Here is a 16788-nt window from a genome sequence, read left to right as displayed (position 1 = left end):
TTGTTCCTAATTCAAAACGTCAATAAGGAGGTTTTAGTGTGCTAATATTACATTTTGCCAGGAACCTAAGATGGAATACTGGGCTATTATTAATAGATAAAAATTTTAAAACAGGTCAAGTTTCTAAGGCATATCTGTCTAACTATGAAGACTGTGAAATGTTCATCCCATGTTCCCACCAGTGAAATCAATATAATTGAAAATCATTTTAAATTGGTTAGAGAAAAAATTAGCTAAGCAATGTGAATAATGCTGATTACAAGATTAAAACTACATATGCCAGCCTTGTTATAAAGGACCATTCAAAAGAAACATAAGTAAAAATTAGAATCCTCCTCCCTGACTACAAGAAATATTGAAAAATATTTAAAATATTGTTTAAAGATTTTTTTTTAAGTATTCAAAAGAGGACTAGGATCATTTGGCACACAGTAAACTATCCGAAGGTAACCTTCCCTCACCTCTCTTCCCAAAGGCCCATCTGTCACAGTAGTGCCCCTTGCCTAAATTTGCTGCCTCCTCTATAGATGCTCTCCTCCAAAATATCACCCTGTGCTCACCCTCCTCCATCTCTTCGCTATCCCTTTCCCTTCCACTCCTTCTTCTCACTTCGCAAATATATGCTATTCAGCAAATATTTATTGAGCCAGGTACAATCATTATTGCTAGAGATACAACATTCAAAAACCAGTCTATGCCCTCAAGGAGCTATCAGACCAGCAAATAGACAACTCTAATGCAAAAAGATATATGAAAGATAATGGAAGATACAGGTAAGCATGGTCATGCTCAGGGTATAAAAAAGACTCATCTCACAATATATTTTCTAGTTTAGCTTTATCTAAACAGTATTTAAAGGGATATTAACTTAAGATGAAAAATCCAATTATTTAAAATTCTTCAAAAATTTTAAATCGTATGAAATGTACAAATCAAACACATTTGTATAATTAAAATTTGTATAACTAGAAAGTCTTATTTTAAAATGTCATATAAAATCAATGTTATAGCTAGTGAGGATTTCATTTTTCTCAATTCTATTATCTTTTCTATTTCTTTTTTGTTTGTTTGTTTGTTTTGTTTTTGAGATGGAGTCTCACTCTGTCACCCAGGCTGGAGTGCAGTGGCATGATCTGCAACCTCTGTCTCTTGGATTCAAGCAATTTTCTGCCCCAGCCTCGAGAGTAGCTGGGACTACAGGCGTCCACCACCATGCCTGGCTAATTTTTTTGTATTTTTAGTAGAGACGGTGTTTCACCATGTTGGTCAAGCTGGTCTTGAACTCCTGACCTCATGATCCACCCACCTCGGCCTCCCAAAGTGCTGGGATTACAGACGTGAGCCACTGCACCCAGCCTCTCTTTTCTATTTCTTCAATCACAAATTAGGGTTTATGTAATCCTTTGAAATAATCATAGTAGTATGCAAAAACTTAAAAATGTAATATTAGATAAATGCAAAGTATTAACCTCATTTATTTTCTCATAATGCTGGACAATGAGAGTTTTTGCTTCTTGAAAAAAGTCTTGCTTTGTGATCTCTAATGTAGGACCTAATACAGAAACAGAAACATTTTTTAAGCAGGTAATGTGAAAGTGAATTTTTTAAGTGGACATTATAAGAGGAAGCAAAAGAATATAAATATCTCAATGTAATATTTTGCTTTTTAAGAAAAACTATAAGCTTGTAATGGTCAGGTGATAAGGTAGATTATCTTAAGTTACTTCAGCCCAGATACAGCAAAGAAAATAAACAAAATAGAAATACTCTTCCATTCTGAAAGTCCTTCAAATGTTACTTTATAGAAGATATAACAACATGTTTTGGGCACAAAAGTTACTAACAAGTCTATCTGTGTTTTCCATATTTAATGACTAATGTAGGAAGCTGTAACCTTCCTCAAGAGTATTTACCTTCCAACTTGTTGATAAAATTATAAGTGTAAAATAAAATGCCTCAATAAATTTATTAAATAGAAGTATCAATTATATTAAAAATACATGCCTATGGATGGATGATGGATGGATGATATTATAAGTTTTATTTCTAAGTTATTTATTTATTTATTTATTTATTTATTTATTTATTTATGTATTTTGGTGAGACAGGGTCTCACTCTGTTGCCTAGTCTGGAGTACAGTGGCACAATAATGGCTCACTGTAACCTCTGCTTTCCAGGATCAAGCAATCCTTCCACCTTAGCCTTCCAAGTAGCTGGGACTATGGGCATGTACCATCACATTCAGCTAATATTTCTACTTTTTGTAGAGATGGGGTTTCACCATGTTGCCCAGGCTGGTGTCGAACTTCTGGGCTCAAGCAATCCACACACCTTGTCCTCCCAAAATGCTGCAATTACAGGTGTGAGCAGCAGCACCCAGTCTAAGTGTCTTAATTTCTTTTAAACAGGACTACGTGTACAATTCTATAGCATGTAGACTACATCATTCTCATTTAGCCTTGTCTAAGTTTTCCTCTTTATATATTTTATTTATTATTAGCTGATCCTGTGCTTGCTTCAGCAGTACAAATACTAAAAATTGAATGATATTAGCTGATCCTGACACTTATAAGTGTTTCTTGGCTTCCTCCTCTTAACTCAAACTCAGTAAAATTTAAATACACTACCTATTCAAAGTCTGGCCAGTAGGCTCTCTGTTTTTATAATTCTACCTCCTTTAGTACTCTTACTATGAAGGTTTTCTCTCCTCTTCACCCACTCATATTTTAAGCAATTAAAAACTCAGTCTTCATGTAACTCGAAACCATAATGAGATACCACTACACTCACCAAAATGGCTAAAATTAAAAAGACTGATAACACCAAATGTTGATGCAGCTATAGAGCTACTGGAACCCTCAAGTATTGCTGGTAGAAATGAAAAATAGCATAATCAGTTTGGAAAAGGTATGGCAATCTCTTATAAAGCTAAATATACACCCATCCTGCAACCCAGCAATTCCACTCCTAGGTATTTACCAGAGAGTATGAAAATGTATGTTTACAAAAGACTTGTACAAGAATGTTTACAGTAGCTTTACTGATAATCATTCTAAATTGAAAACAGCCCAGATATGTAACATTAGGGGAGTTGATAAACTGTGGTATATGTGTACAATAAAAAACTACTTAGCAATAAAAAAGAGGTACCTCTGACGTGTACAATACTATGGATAAATTTCAAAACATGCCAAGTTAAAGCAGACTTATACAAAAAAGCACACACTATATGGTTCCACTTATATGAAGTTCTAGAACAGATAAAACTACTCTACAGTGGAAAAAACAAACAGAACAGTTATTCTGCTGGGAGGTATGATGGATTGACTGAGAAGAGACATGAAGAAAATTTCTGGAGAGATGGGAATGTTCTTTATCTTAATAGGAATTTGGATTACACAGGCATACATTATTGAGTGTACTCAATGAATGTACATCTAAGATTTCTGCATTTCCTTATATGCACATTTTACATCAAAATAAGAAAAACTATAAACAAATAATGAATTCTAACTAATGATATGCATGTAGCTTGAAGGATAGGTATGTGACAAATCAAGTATAGTAAAATATTAATGGTAAGAACTGGGTAGTAAGCTTATGGGCATTGATTTAAAATTCTTTCAAGCTTGCTCTATGTTCAAAAAGTTCATAATAAATTATTGAAGGCAAAATTGTCTCTTTATTACTGCACAAAATATCTCCTTGTTTTTCATCACGTAGACTCACAGGCCACAAGTAGCTGTTACCCTGGGGTAATGACGTCCTAAGGAATGAAGCCTGGTTCATATTAATTTCCCTGTTCAAAGTCATAAGAAGCACTGTCCTCACATGGAAAGGGCAAGAGTTCTGGAATTAAAACTGTTTCATCAAATCTTAACTAAAATCTAATTTTGCTTTGAGGAGGCCTCTAGCCAGAGCATTTACTTCATGGCAGAAAGGCAGAGAGCTATTCCTAGGTGTGACTTCACAACTTGTCCTCTATTTCCTTCTCTCATGACGATATTTTCCTCTTTTCAATCCTTTGTTCAGACTATTCAAATATCTCTTACAAGTACTTCAATTACAATCACTTATAATTACAACATTGTCATGCATCATGCAGATGACAAGCAATATAATTTATTAATATATTAATCTACTGTTTTTCTGTTGTTATTGAAAATGTAGCTTTGTGGAAACCATCATTTCTTCATTTCAGACAAGACCTTAGAGATGATCTAGTCTTCATTTACAGGCAAAGTTCTGAGATGCAGAGACCTGACAGCCGGCTGAAGTCACACAGCTGTGTTAAGGCTGTGTGTAGGTACCATGCTCCTGAGTTCCTTGCTGCCCTTTTCTACACATCTGCTGCTTTTCCTGATTCCATGTACTGCCTATGAGTACTAGAAATTCCACTGAAACTTGGCTGGTCACCCTAGTGAGATATGCACGTTTCCCTGACACCTGGATTTTAAGCCAGCACTTCCGCCTCTTCTTGTCACGTAATGTGCTGATGCAGCTGTTTTGATCTCCCCCTTTGTAACTAGAAATTAGCTTTTGACAGAGGAGTTAAATTCCCAAGGTAGCATATTCTTTCTTGCTGGGCTCTTTCTTCATGAAACTCTGATTTCCCCTGTCCACTAGTGCCACTCATCACCTGTGGACCATGGAGAAACTATATGCACTCTGGCAGCCCTAATGGCCTTGTTGGGGCCAGAAAGCAGATCTTGACATGTCAAGGTACTGTCACAACATACCCATACGATCAGGCCATCAGATTATTGACAGAACAAGGCCTGAGACTATTCATAAAGGAGCAGAGAAAGTCAGCCATGGTCAGATAGCAGCAATTTCACATAGATACTAAAATGGCTCCAATGAAGGCATGTGGACATTAACTTCCAGCTAGCAGTCCTGAGCCCTTGTTGTCATTTGAGACACTGAGGTACCTGTCCTGATTTTCTACCGTTACTAAAAAGTAGCCTTGAACAAAAGAGTTAAATTTACAAGCTAGCACAAGGTACTCGTACTTCAATGCCTTAGAAAAGGCAATGCTAGAATCATTTATTTTTATAATTTCCAAGGACATCTATTCAACAAATGAGTCTAAAAATTACAAGAAATTAAACAATATATATATAAAATCTCCATCCAGTCAATAATCCTCTAGGCTTCTCTTTCTTTATTCATAATGGGGCAAGAATATAGGTTTGCATCATTTACACATTCAAGTGTACTTCATATATTATTTTGAGGAAGTTGCTAAGGTATGTTCCTTCTGTATTATGAAAACTATACTTATGGCTTAATTTGTACATATTGAGAGTATATAGAATGATTTTTAAGAGCTGATATTCCTGAGTCACTCTATTTTGTGTCTGAATTCCAATTTGCTCATGAACCTTATTGTCTTAAGCCTTATTTTTCTTATTTGTAAAATGAGGATAATAATAATACATGCCACAGAGTTGTCTGAAGATTAACTTAAACATTGTTACAAAACAGCACAGCACCTGACACAAAATAAGTTTTCAAAAAATGTGAGAAATTTTATTATTTTTAGTATTCTTGTATTACTATCATTGGGCTAATGATAGTAACACTGTTTCTCCAACAGCGTTTATATAATTATTTTTTAGTCAATCCTCATTTCTTCAAAATCACAAAGATAACTTTCTAATGCACTTTGGATAAATTGTCTTATTAAAATTCCTTTTATCCAAAACTAATTAACATGTTTGCAGTTAATAAAATATTTTCATACATATTATTCTTCATGTTATTAAAGCCCTCAAAAGCAATAGTAAGTCATTATAAGCAATAATAAATGTTTTTGCAATAAAGTTCATGAAGAGGTTGAAACAGTCATATTAAACTCATCTAAGACAAGAGTGCAAATACTAACATTTCCATAGGAAAAAAATAGGAGTACCTCTAATCCCAAATACTTCACTAGCCTAAAACATTTCCATACATTTATTTTATCTTTTAAAAAAAAAACCCTCAGTTTTCATATATCATCAGCTTAACATGATTGTAATGACAGTTCATAAAATCAGATTTATCTACTACTTTAGAGGTTCTACATAGTTGCTCCAGTGAACCTCTGAAGTGAAGATACAAAAAGAAAATCTAGTTATGGAAACTATGACAAAAAAATGAGCCATCTCTTAAGTAGAATCACTGAGTAAGTCTTTTCTGTATCCAAAGACCCAGGGGTTTTAAAACATTTGTTTTCCATAATCATAATAAAAATAACTGGCCATACTCAGAGGGTTTCCATCCTTCCCATTAATAGGCTACATTCTTCAGAGAGGCTTCACAAACATTTATTTAAAAAGTAATCTTAAGCAAAGATGTATGGCCACATGGCTAAGGCCAACCCTACGTATGCAATTAGGGTAAATGCCTGACAGGTGTACAAAAGCCCCAGTTAGACACAATAGGACTCAGTTTAGCACATATTTATTACATATCTACTAAGTGCTAGATGCTGTTTTGATGCTAAATGTACTAAAATAAATAAGATTAGCTATTTCTGTCTTCCAAGTGCTTAAGGGTCTAGTGCAAGAAAAAAAATGTGTAAATAGATGCCATGACAGTCAGTTAAGATGGACACTGTGATAGAAGCCAACAACCACCAACACTCCCTACCGCTAGCTCACTAATGTATGAATATCCCTTTAAAAAGATAAAGCTTCTCACTGTATTATTAAAAATAATATTGAAAACAGAAATATCCCAAAAGAAATAACATGTGAATGGAAGCCAGGTTTAGGCAGTGGTTTTAAATTTAAAGTGCTTCATTAATTTCATGTGCTGTGGGGGTGCTTCCTTCTTTCAATCAGAGCCCGGATCTTATCTGTTTTACATATTTGAGCTCGTCCTAAGTTTTATTTTGCAGAATTTCTTTGCTGAAAAGTGAATACACACCAACTGAGCAAAAAACAAATAAAGGTCTGAATAACTGCATCTATGGAAAGAACCTGCTTGTAAACAAGTTCAGATGGAGAGAAGGGTTGGAGTGCCGAGAAGTGGGAGAAGATGGACAGAGGAGAAGCTAGAGAGGAGAGAAGCTGGAACTAAGGCCATCAGTTCTAGGGTAAAGAGTTATGGAACCTGGAAAGTGAATAGAAGCTCTTTGGTCAAAAACTTCTAATATAATACTTTATATTAATTTCATTATAAGGAAGTGAAAAAACATAAATTATTTCTAATTTCTTCCTAAAAAGAGTTATAAAACCAAATAAAACCCAAATTTCAAGTGGTATCTGGTTATCAACTCCTAAAACATATATTCAACATTCTTCCCCATAATACATTCTGCATTAAGACTCAACTCCTCAGTTCTAAATTAAAGGCACTCTGTTGAATTGTCTCTTACTGACTCACTTTCTCCCGCCCTTATTCCTTGTTTTTCTTTAACAAAGTATCTCGCCTTCTTAGCACCAAGAAATGCTAATAATTTTCATATATACCTCAGACATATTTTATAGGATACTGCCCAAAAATCTTTCTATGTTAATATTTCTCAGACTATGGCCAGGTTGCTATGGAGATGGAGGGAAATGGCAAGCTCATAGCATCAAGGTCATGTGGGCATGACCTAAGACAAAATGGAACTAGAGAATATTCCTCCTCTACTTCCTGGATCCTCCACCCTTTCTGACCTTCTCATCTTTAAAAATGTTCTGTGTTATCAAAATAAAAAGAGTTAAAGTGATCATCACAGAGCTCTACTGGCAGCCCTAGGCAGATGCCAGCTGGCCTGTATCATATACTGTCAGGGGTAACAGGAGCCAAGAGGAAGTAGCAGAACAGTAATAACCTCAGCCCTATGTGCAGCACTATATGTTAGGACTGCTTGTCTTGTTGCCAAGTCTATATCAACTATAAAAGAAATACAATGTGTAATTAATAATAATGTATGGTATACCTGAAATTTGCTAAGAGAAAGATCTTAAGTAGTCTCATCACACCAGAAAAAAAGCTAACTATGTGAAGTAAGAGATATAATTAGCTTGATAGTGGAAATAATTTTACAGTGTATATGTATGTTAACACACGTTGTACACCTTCATATGTATTCAATTTTTATTTGTAAATTACACCCCAATAAAGCTGAAAAAAGATATACAATGTAAACTGAATTTTATGTAATTCATATGTAATTTAAATGCTTTCAAGTAGACATACTAAAAAGGTGAAATTCATTTATATAACATAATAATTAATTTTTAGACTATTTTATTTAAATAAAATGCACCCACACATTGCCATTTAAACATTAATCAATATTGAAAATGAAAATGAATTAGATATTTTACATGCTTTTTGTTCCATCTTCAAAACTCTGTATGCATTTTGCTTGTACTTATATACATCTCAACTCAGATGCTAAATTTTTGTCAGAACTACTTAACCTTATCTAAATATCATAAAATAGTCTCCTGAAAAAAATAGATTTATGTGCCCAAATTTGTTCAAAACATGCTTAAAGTTTTCCAGTAACTGAATTATCAGTTTTTAATTTTAAATTAAAATTTATTAAACTTAAATTAAATATTCAGTTCCTTAGTTTCCACAAGCCACATTTCAAGGATTGAGTAGCCCACATATGAAAAGTGAATACCATATGGGATAGCACAATAAGTTAAAAAGATCTCTCAAAAGTTGGTTATTTATAATAAAGGGAATGAAATAAATCCTTTCAAGATATGCCAACAGTGTGGTGCTCTGAGGGTCACAAATTAATAGAAAATATTAGTTAAAACAGTTGGAGTGTTATGACTTGTACATCAAGTTGTTAGGTAAGCATAGATACTCACATTTTGCTTTTTCAGCCATAGCCTCTGCAGTAGTCATGAGGGGAAGTTAGGATAATCTTCTTTTTTGAAGGGTGAGCTCCAAATCCTTAAACATAGTTACATTAAGTAATTCAGTGATAATAAATATTTATTTTTAGCCATTTATTTTGCTCACTCATAAGTAAATAGGATGAAAGATTAAAACTTTTTATATGTCATTTCTATGCTCTGCAACCCTCAATGCCTTCCCCTCCAAAAGACAATAACGATAGCTGGCATTGGGTAGGGCTCTGCAATTAATCGAGTGCTCGTATACACATTGCCTTACTGAAACTAAACAACCCAGTAGGAACTATTATTACGAATATTTGGCAGATGTGGAAACTGGAGCTTAGAGAAGTAAAATAACTTGTCAAGGTAAGAAGTTATGTAGTGGCAAAACTCAAATCCAAATGTTTGGGCTCAAGACCCTATGCAGGTCTCAGATTTCTTACTACTTTCCACTACCTACTTTCTTAGTACTTTCAACTAATATCCAGTTAGTACTTGGCACATGCCTTATACACTCCTACCTTCAAGTTCAGTTTATCTCAGCCTTCCGCTCAGAATGCCTTGACATCTCATCTATATTTATTTATATCCTACCTGCCCTAAGAGCCTAGGTTCAAATCCCACCTCTTCCATGACCACCCAGCCTCTGTTATTGTGATCTGTTCCTCTCTTAAATACAGTAGTTATGTTGCCCATACCTCTCCCTAGAAATTGATCATATGCTGTCTAAGGAGCTAAAAACACAGAGTGATAGATACATACTATACATCTATATTCCCAATTAGTCCTATATTCCCAGTTAGACTCTAAATGCCTTGAAAACAAAACTATACTTTATACCAGTAGTTCTCAACACTGGATGAATATCAGATTCACCTGAGGAGTTTTTAAATACATGTCTAGAGTGGAACCTAGGCATCTGCATTTTTGAAAGTTTCCCAGAATATTTAAATGTTCAGTTAGAGGAATGAAATCTGCCTTGTGCCTCATCCTTCATGAGGCACCGGTTCCCAAGCCGGTGCATTGCATTCTGGAGGTGCTCAATAAAGGGCTGATTAATAGGTTCATTGAGCTGAGCCCTTCTACATTTGACATTATCATTATTTCCAAAGCGTTATCAAAAATGTATCAAATGTTACCTCTGTAGCCCAGAAGTCAGTTACATCAGTGCATGCTACTGTATGCCCACATGGCTTTAATATTAGAAATGGGAATATTAAATGCTTTAACAGAGCTCCATGGAGGCCCTTGTTCTAAGACTCTATGTATAATTATTCAGTTGGCAGACTCTACTAACAAACTATGAGTTCAGAATTCAAGACCTATTAAATAATTTGGTAATTCTTTTAGTAACTCTGTAGGAAAGTTCTGCCCTATGAAAGTCAGGACCCTGTAGCCTCATACTCTTAGATAAAATGCTATAACACTTTCCCTCACCTTCTACCCAAAAGGGGGAAAATACTATTGCAGTTACAGTTTTAAAATAGCAAATCTGAAACATCCAAAAATGATTAATTCTCAAGTTGTCAGCATCATCACATGAGCACAGAATATGCACCTTGTCTGCCTAGTTCTGCAAATGAACTGGGTTAAATTAAAATACTGCATCTCCCTTAGCAATTAACAATCAGAACTCATCTTCTAGCCTGGTTTAATTACTATCTTCTTTATTTTTAAGTATAAGAAGGAAATAAAATTGTTTTGTGCTCTGTCATTTTCTTGTTTTAATCTCCATAGAAATGGACGCTTCTCTGGGGCTATTGGCTCCTCCACCTTAATTCAATGTGCCAGGAGTGTCAGCCTGCATTAAATTGGCTGGCAAGCAAGATATCCCACTGTCCTTTTAATGCAGAAAACTAGTCAAGCATCCTAAGGGGTGCTGGCGTGGTAATGCCCCTGCAAACCCGAGGTGATGAGGGAGGACTCTGAGACAGGAGCTGGGGGTGGAGAAAGGCCATGAAGGATGGAATTGCTTACAAATGGACACAGTGACATAAAATATCAGCAAATGGGGCCCCTCTCCACTTTAAGTCTCCAGCAGACAGTTATGAGATGCTGAGTGCATCCGTCAATTAATAAAATCATATTTAATGCCTGAGTTGTGCAAGGGACTTTCCATTTATTTCAGGAAAAAAAGCCAAAAACATAATGTGTCTCTCAAGCCTAAACTACTAGGACTTCCCTCCCAGCTTTTGTCCTAGTCATCCTTCTCTGATAAGTATAAGACCCCTTCCACTTTTCCTCTACTAAGTCAACAAAGACCTTTAGGTTATCTTCTGGATTTTCTTTCTAACTGACTTCTTTCTGTCAAGTCTCCTAGTGTCTCTGACCATATCATCAGTTCTGCCAGCACCAAACAATGGGAATAAGAAAAGAAAAGGAGAGCAGTTAAAGGAAACCAAACAGTACAAGTCCCAGTGAGGACCAATATAACAGGGCCAATATTAGGCATCTAAAATGTGTAAAGGTATACAGTCATTGCTCTGTATATGAAGGATTGATTCCAGGACCCCTGTGAATGCCAAAATCTGCAGATGCTCAAGTCTCTTATGTAAAATGCCATAGTATTTGTATATAACCTATGCATACTCTCCCATATAGTTTAAATCATCTCTAGATTATTTAAAATGCCTAATATAATGTGAATGCTATGCAGGTACTTCTAACACCATATTGTTTAGAAAATAATGACAAGAAAAAAGTCTGTGCACATTCAGTACAGCCACAATTGTCCATTTTTTTTAATATTCTCAGTCTGTGTTTAGTTGAACCCACGTTTGTGGAATCCATGGATACAGAGGTGCAGCTACACTAGATTATAGGAGAATAAAAAAATTATAATTACATAATTAAATTATAATCCAAATTTGTCAGAGGGCCATAAAATGAGTTGGAAAGAAGATACTCTATGAATTTATGATTAATATCAGGTAAGCCAGGAATCCAGGGACCACATGGAACAGTGGCAAGCACATGAAGTTATACTCCTTTCCTGATGCAGAAACCTTCCTCTAATTCTCTAAATAACTCAGGTGAATATGCTACCCAGAACCAGGAAGTGGGAAGGAAAGAATATAAATAAATCATTAGGATATCACTTCGGCTAACACAAAGCTCAGATTCCAGGAGCACTGTGATGAGAGCAAACTTGGATTTCAGTCCTGATTCTGCCATTGTCAAAGTGATCCGGAGCAAACCAATCAACCTCTCTGAATCCTACTTCCTTGTCTAGAAGCAAAAGATTTAAAATAGATACATAATATTAAAAATAGTAGCTTCAACTTATGTTTAAAGGAACTCTTTCTCAGAAGCCAATGAGAATAGCAGGTGGAAAGCCTGGCTGCTCTGACAGAAGAGGGTCTTAGGGGCTTTCCTTGAACTGCCCATCACTCCCAAATACCTCCCACCCACCTTCAACCCCACACTCCAGGTTCAGAGATGTACAATCAATGACTTCAAAGGTACCTTCTGTATATAAGTTTTCATTATTTCATAAAATAGATGTTATGTTCTATTCTCTTATGGGCATGCATGGACACTTACATTAATTAAGAGATCTCAAATATCCCCAGCTTTACATAAAATATTTAAATCTTTAAATCACATAAAAGCAGTTATTAATACATTTCAGTTCTCAACTCATTAAAAAGGAGATGTTAAACTGAAAACACTCTCCCATTATACTTTAAAATTCTTTTACTTACTCTTTTTTGTTAATTACACTCTTTTTTTTTTTACCTTTTACCTCTCTTAATGGGTAAAAACAACTATTCAGAGCCATTTTCAACAAACTATGGAATTTTTCTGTGACCTTATTTTAGGATTTTGATACATTTCTGTATAAAATAGGATTTGGCAATACATGAACACATACGTCGAAAGTCATTGAAGATCAAAGCTTACAAACAGATGATGGGCTGGGGTTGGTGAAACAAGACTATCATTCATGGTGGTTAAGTAGAGTAACTTGGGGGTAAAAAGGAAATGATCAATGTTAGATGGAGCCATACTTGAGTAGAGATCAACTGCTAGAATAAATTGAAATACTGCATTTTAGTCCATGTATCATACACAATTATAAGCACAAATATACAATATAAAGAACTTTTACAAATCAATGAAAAAGACAGGCAGTTGAATATAAAAATAGGCAATCAAATGGAAAAGAACCATGTGAAAAGATACTTATTCAAAACTGATTCATCACCCAGGAAACACAAATAAAACCACAACCATCACACAACCAAAAGAATGGCTTCTTAGAAAATACCAAATGTTGAAAAAGACATAGAACTACTGAAATAGTTCAGTAGTTCTAATTAAGACTGCCTGTTGCCATGTTAATTGGCAATCTTCAGGAAACCATTTGGTATTACCTTAAAAATTGAATCCATACTATGACCTAACCCTTAGATTCCCAACAAAAAGTCTTGTAATGTACACCAAAAGGCACATATAAGAATGAGAATAGCAGTGCTATTTGTAACAGCTAAAAACTAGAAGCAACCCAAATGTCCCTTGACAATAGAATAGATAATTTGCATTTTATTTATACAATGGAATATTTTACATCAGCGAAAATAAACTGCTTTACCCAAAGACATAGTATATTCTCATATATATTATTTTGAAAGAAACCAGCATAAAGAGGACATAGTCTATATTTTTAATAATACAAAGTTCAAAAGCAGGCAAAACTTACTAATGACAATAGGAAACAGGATAATGGTGATCTGTGAGGAAAGAGTGCAGGGTCCCAGGTGCAGGGGCACAAGGAGGGCCTCTTGAATACCCTCTTAAAAGGTGGGCATTTCTTTATCAGAAGGTGATTATTGAAATGTGTTCATCAATATTCATTGAGCTACATGCAGGAATTGTGCACTTTTCTGATTATATGTTATAAATCAATTATAATTTACTTAATAATAATATACACTTTACTAATTTTTCGATGTAACCTATTAGAACACTGAAAATACTACCCCAGTCATTACAGATTGTTCCATTTCTCTTCTTACACTCACTCAAAAGAAATATGAAGCATAGAGTTTTGGTAAAAGCCACCAACATCTGTGCTGGATTCCAGGGCAGGAACTAGTTCTTTAAATTTATTTTGTCTTCTATAAGACTGAGCACAAGACTAGCCAAGGAATAAAAACTCTAAGACTGTTGATTTGAATTCCTGCAGAGAAGTCCTAAAGCATTACGATCTTAGTTTTCTCAGAGTTCCCAATACTTATTTAGAAACCCCACTACTACTGAAATGTATGTATAACCTGTCATGAATTTTTGTAATGTGACTAATGGGCTTTGCTTAATTTGCTCCCTCTTGTTATCTTGATAAGATCTTGATAGGAAGACCATAATTATCCAATGAGAAGCTAAGTACTTTGATCCAAAGCAAGTAATAAAGAAACACACACACACTCCAAAAACTGGTTCCAGAAAAGTTCACATTATTCCACATTTTTCTCACCTGAAATTCCTGCTCAGTTATTGACTAATAACCCTCAGATGCCAAGAGAAAGGCAGAGGTGGGGGTAATAAGAAAGATTGGACTTTTCTTGAACAAAATGTTAAAATATTAGAAGCTATGTTTTATCATAAATTTTATTTCTGGGGAATTTCAGTTAGAAATGTATCAGAGCACATATGTCCAAGAACAAAAAAGGTAATAATAAGAGCCTTATTTCCTTAGCACTCTACTATATCAAAAATGATTTCAAAATATCTTATGAAGAGTTCCATATCAATACATGCAGTTATGCCTTCAGTGATAATTGTGACATGTTGTGACTCTGTTTTGCTTGTGATTTTCACAGATTAAAGCAGTGTTGTTATAAAAGTACATTCTCTCAGTTATTAATCACACATGCCTTAAATAGAAGCCATCAACATTTTATAAATAACAATAAAGAGAGAAAGCTTAATTCATTAAGCATTCCCCACTGTGATGTTTGGGACACTATGTTAACAGTTAAAGACAACAATGAAAACACCATAGAGTTAATTACAACAAATTAAATACAATAAATTAAAGGCCAAAACTGTTCAACTGTTTCAATAGAATTATGCTGTGCTCAGAAATAGTGATGTTAAAGAGCAAAATCTAGAAATTTGAGCAAATGGTGAAATACAGCAAAATTCTGGCTTCTACTTTCTGTTTTCTTTTTTATCTCTATAACCTTATTAAAAAACTAGCAAATATTTACAAGGTCTGAAGTAGTTTTGGAGAATTTATATAAGGGACAGTTTCAAGGAAAACAACTTTAAAATTGAAAACAATCTTGGGAGTTGTCTTGTTTAGCCTCTCATTTTACAGGAGAGGGAAGAGCAACATAGGGATGTAAGTGATTTCAGCTTAACACTGGATTTGTGAATGAACTGCAACCAGAATCTGAGTTTCCTGACTCCTGACAAAGCATAAATCCCCCTGATGAAATTTCAGGATTTTCCCCTCTGTGAAATTTCCCCTGCATGAATTCCTTCTTTACCTTCTACTCTCTGACTCAACTCTCTTATTCTACTTTGTTCTAACAGAGACTAAGTGAAGAGCAGGGATTTGCTGAATGGGACTGGGTTCAAGCCCAGACTTCCTCACTTCCTAATCGATGGCCTTAGGCCTGAGTGATCAATTCATTCCAGTCTGCCTGAGACTTTCCTGGCTTTAAAACTGAAGGTCCTGAATCCTGGGAGCTGCACAGTCCCAGAAATTAGGACAGCAATTTTCTTAATGCTCACAAACTAATCTCTTTTATCTGTAATAATCATTATGTAATCTTTATATCTCACAGGGCTACTGCGAGACCAAATGAATGGATGTCTAAAAATATTTAGCACAGGTCTACGCCTGGTCTACTCAGTAAATACTCGTTTCCATATTTGTTACTTCTTATTGCATCTTATTCTATATTAGAGATGTAAATTTGAGAGTAGTTTAAACCAGAGGTGGTATGTAAAATCAAGAGTGAGAATGAGTTCTGTGAAAAACAGGGCAAGCAGCAGACTGGAGGAGGGTATGAATAGCATAGAAAGAACAGAGAACACAAAGAAGGATGGCAACAGCCTCAAGACCATATTCCTCAACATCATTAAAGAATAAAGAAGGGAATTCTAGGGACATGATATGCATGGAAGGACTTAATAATAAACTCTAATCTTGAGTCTATAAATATGTGTGGATTCTGTAAAGAATTAAAACAAAAGAAAGGATAAGAGATAAATAATGTTTTGTGTACTACATGGGTGACTTTAGAAACATGAGTCCCCAAGAAAGCAAATATTGTCCACAATTAACACATTGTTGATGTATACACCACCAAGTCTAGCACTTATATCTTTCTAGGAAAAAAAAAAAAAAATCCCTGGGAGGAATAGCACATTGAGTAACTAATATCAAAGCATTTATCTTTTCCTCATCAATATCTGGCTGAAAGGCCAGGCACAGTGGGTGGCTCACGGCTGTAATCCCAGCACTTTGGGAGGCCTAGGCAGGCAAGTAATCTGAGGTCAAGAGTTCGAGACCAGCTTGGCCAACATGGTGAAACCTCATCTCTACTAAAAATACAAAAATTAGCTGGGCATGGTGGCACACACCTGTAATCCCAGCCACTCAGGAGGCTGAGGAAGAGAATTGCTTGAACCTGGGAGGCAGAAGTTGCAGTGAGCCGAGATTATGCCACTGAACACCAGCCTGAAAAACAGAACAAGACTCTGTCTAAAAAAAAAAAAAAATCTGGCTGAAAGCTTTTCCCTAAGGAACAAGACAGGCATAAATAGGGTATACATAGGGTAGGGATGTACTTTTAAATGTATGCACATAGGGTAGGGATGTACCTTCAAGGGCTGGAAATAGAAAATAAATACAGAGGGGTGATGAGATTTGAAGCTGCGGATGCTGTCCCAGCTCCCAGAAGTAGGTAGAGGCAACCTGGAATTCAGCTGCAG

At 35.3% G+C, this 16788-nt stretch overlaps 1 protein-coding gene across 3 annotated transcripts in view; it reads right to left on the bottom strand.

Annotated features, from left to right (window-relative positions):
- IQCM (IQ motif containing M) overlaps positions 1 to 16788 on the bottom strand; it is a 495919-nt gene that overhangs the window by 410098 nt on the left and 69033 nt on the right. For all 3 annotated transcript variants that reach the window (XM_035292858.3, XM_078367842.1, XM_078367841.1), the window contains exons 2-3: positions 8812 to 8896; positions 1470 to 1552 (exon numbers count right to left, since the gene is read on the bottom strand). In XM_035292858.3, the coding sequence (XP_035148749.3) occupies positions 1470 to 1552; positions 8812 to 8848 (120 nt within the window). In that variant the 5' untranslated portion in view covers positions 8849 to 8896. The remainder of the gene's footprint in view (positions 1 to 1469; positions 1553 to 8811; positions 8897 to 16788) is intronic.

The sequence above is a fragment of the Callithrix jacchus genome, chromosome 3, assembly GCF_049354715.1.
Source record: "Callithrix jacchus isolate 240 chromosome 3, calJac240_pri, whole genome shotgun sequence".
NCBI classification, from domain to species: domain Eukaryota; kingdom Metazoa; phylum Chordata; class Mammalia; order Primates; family Cebidae; genus Callithrix; species Callithrix jacchus.
Note: the sequence above shows the minus strand (reverse complement) of the source record. Positions and strands in the feature narration are given on the sequence as shown.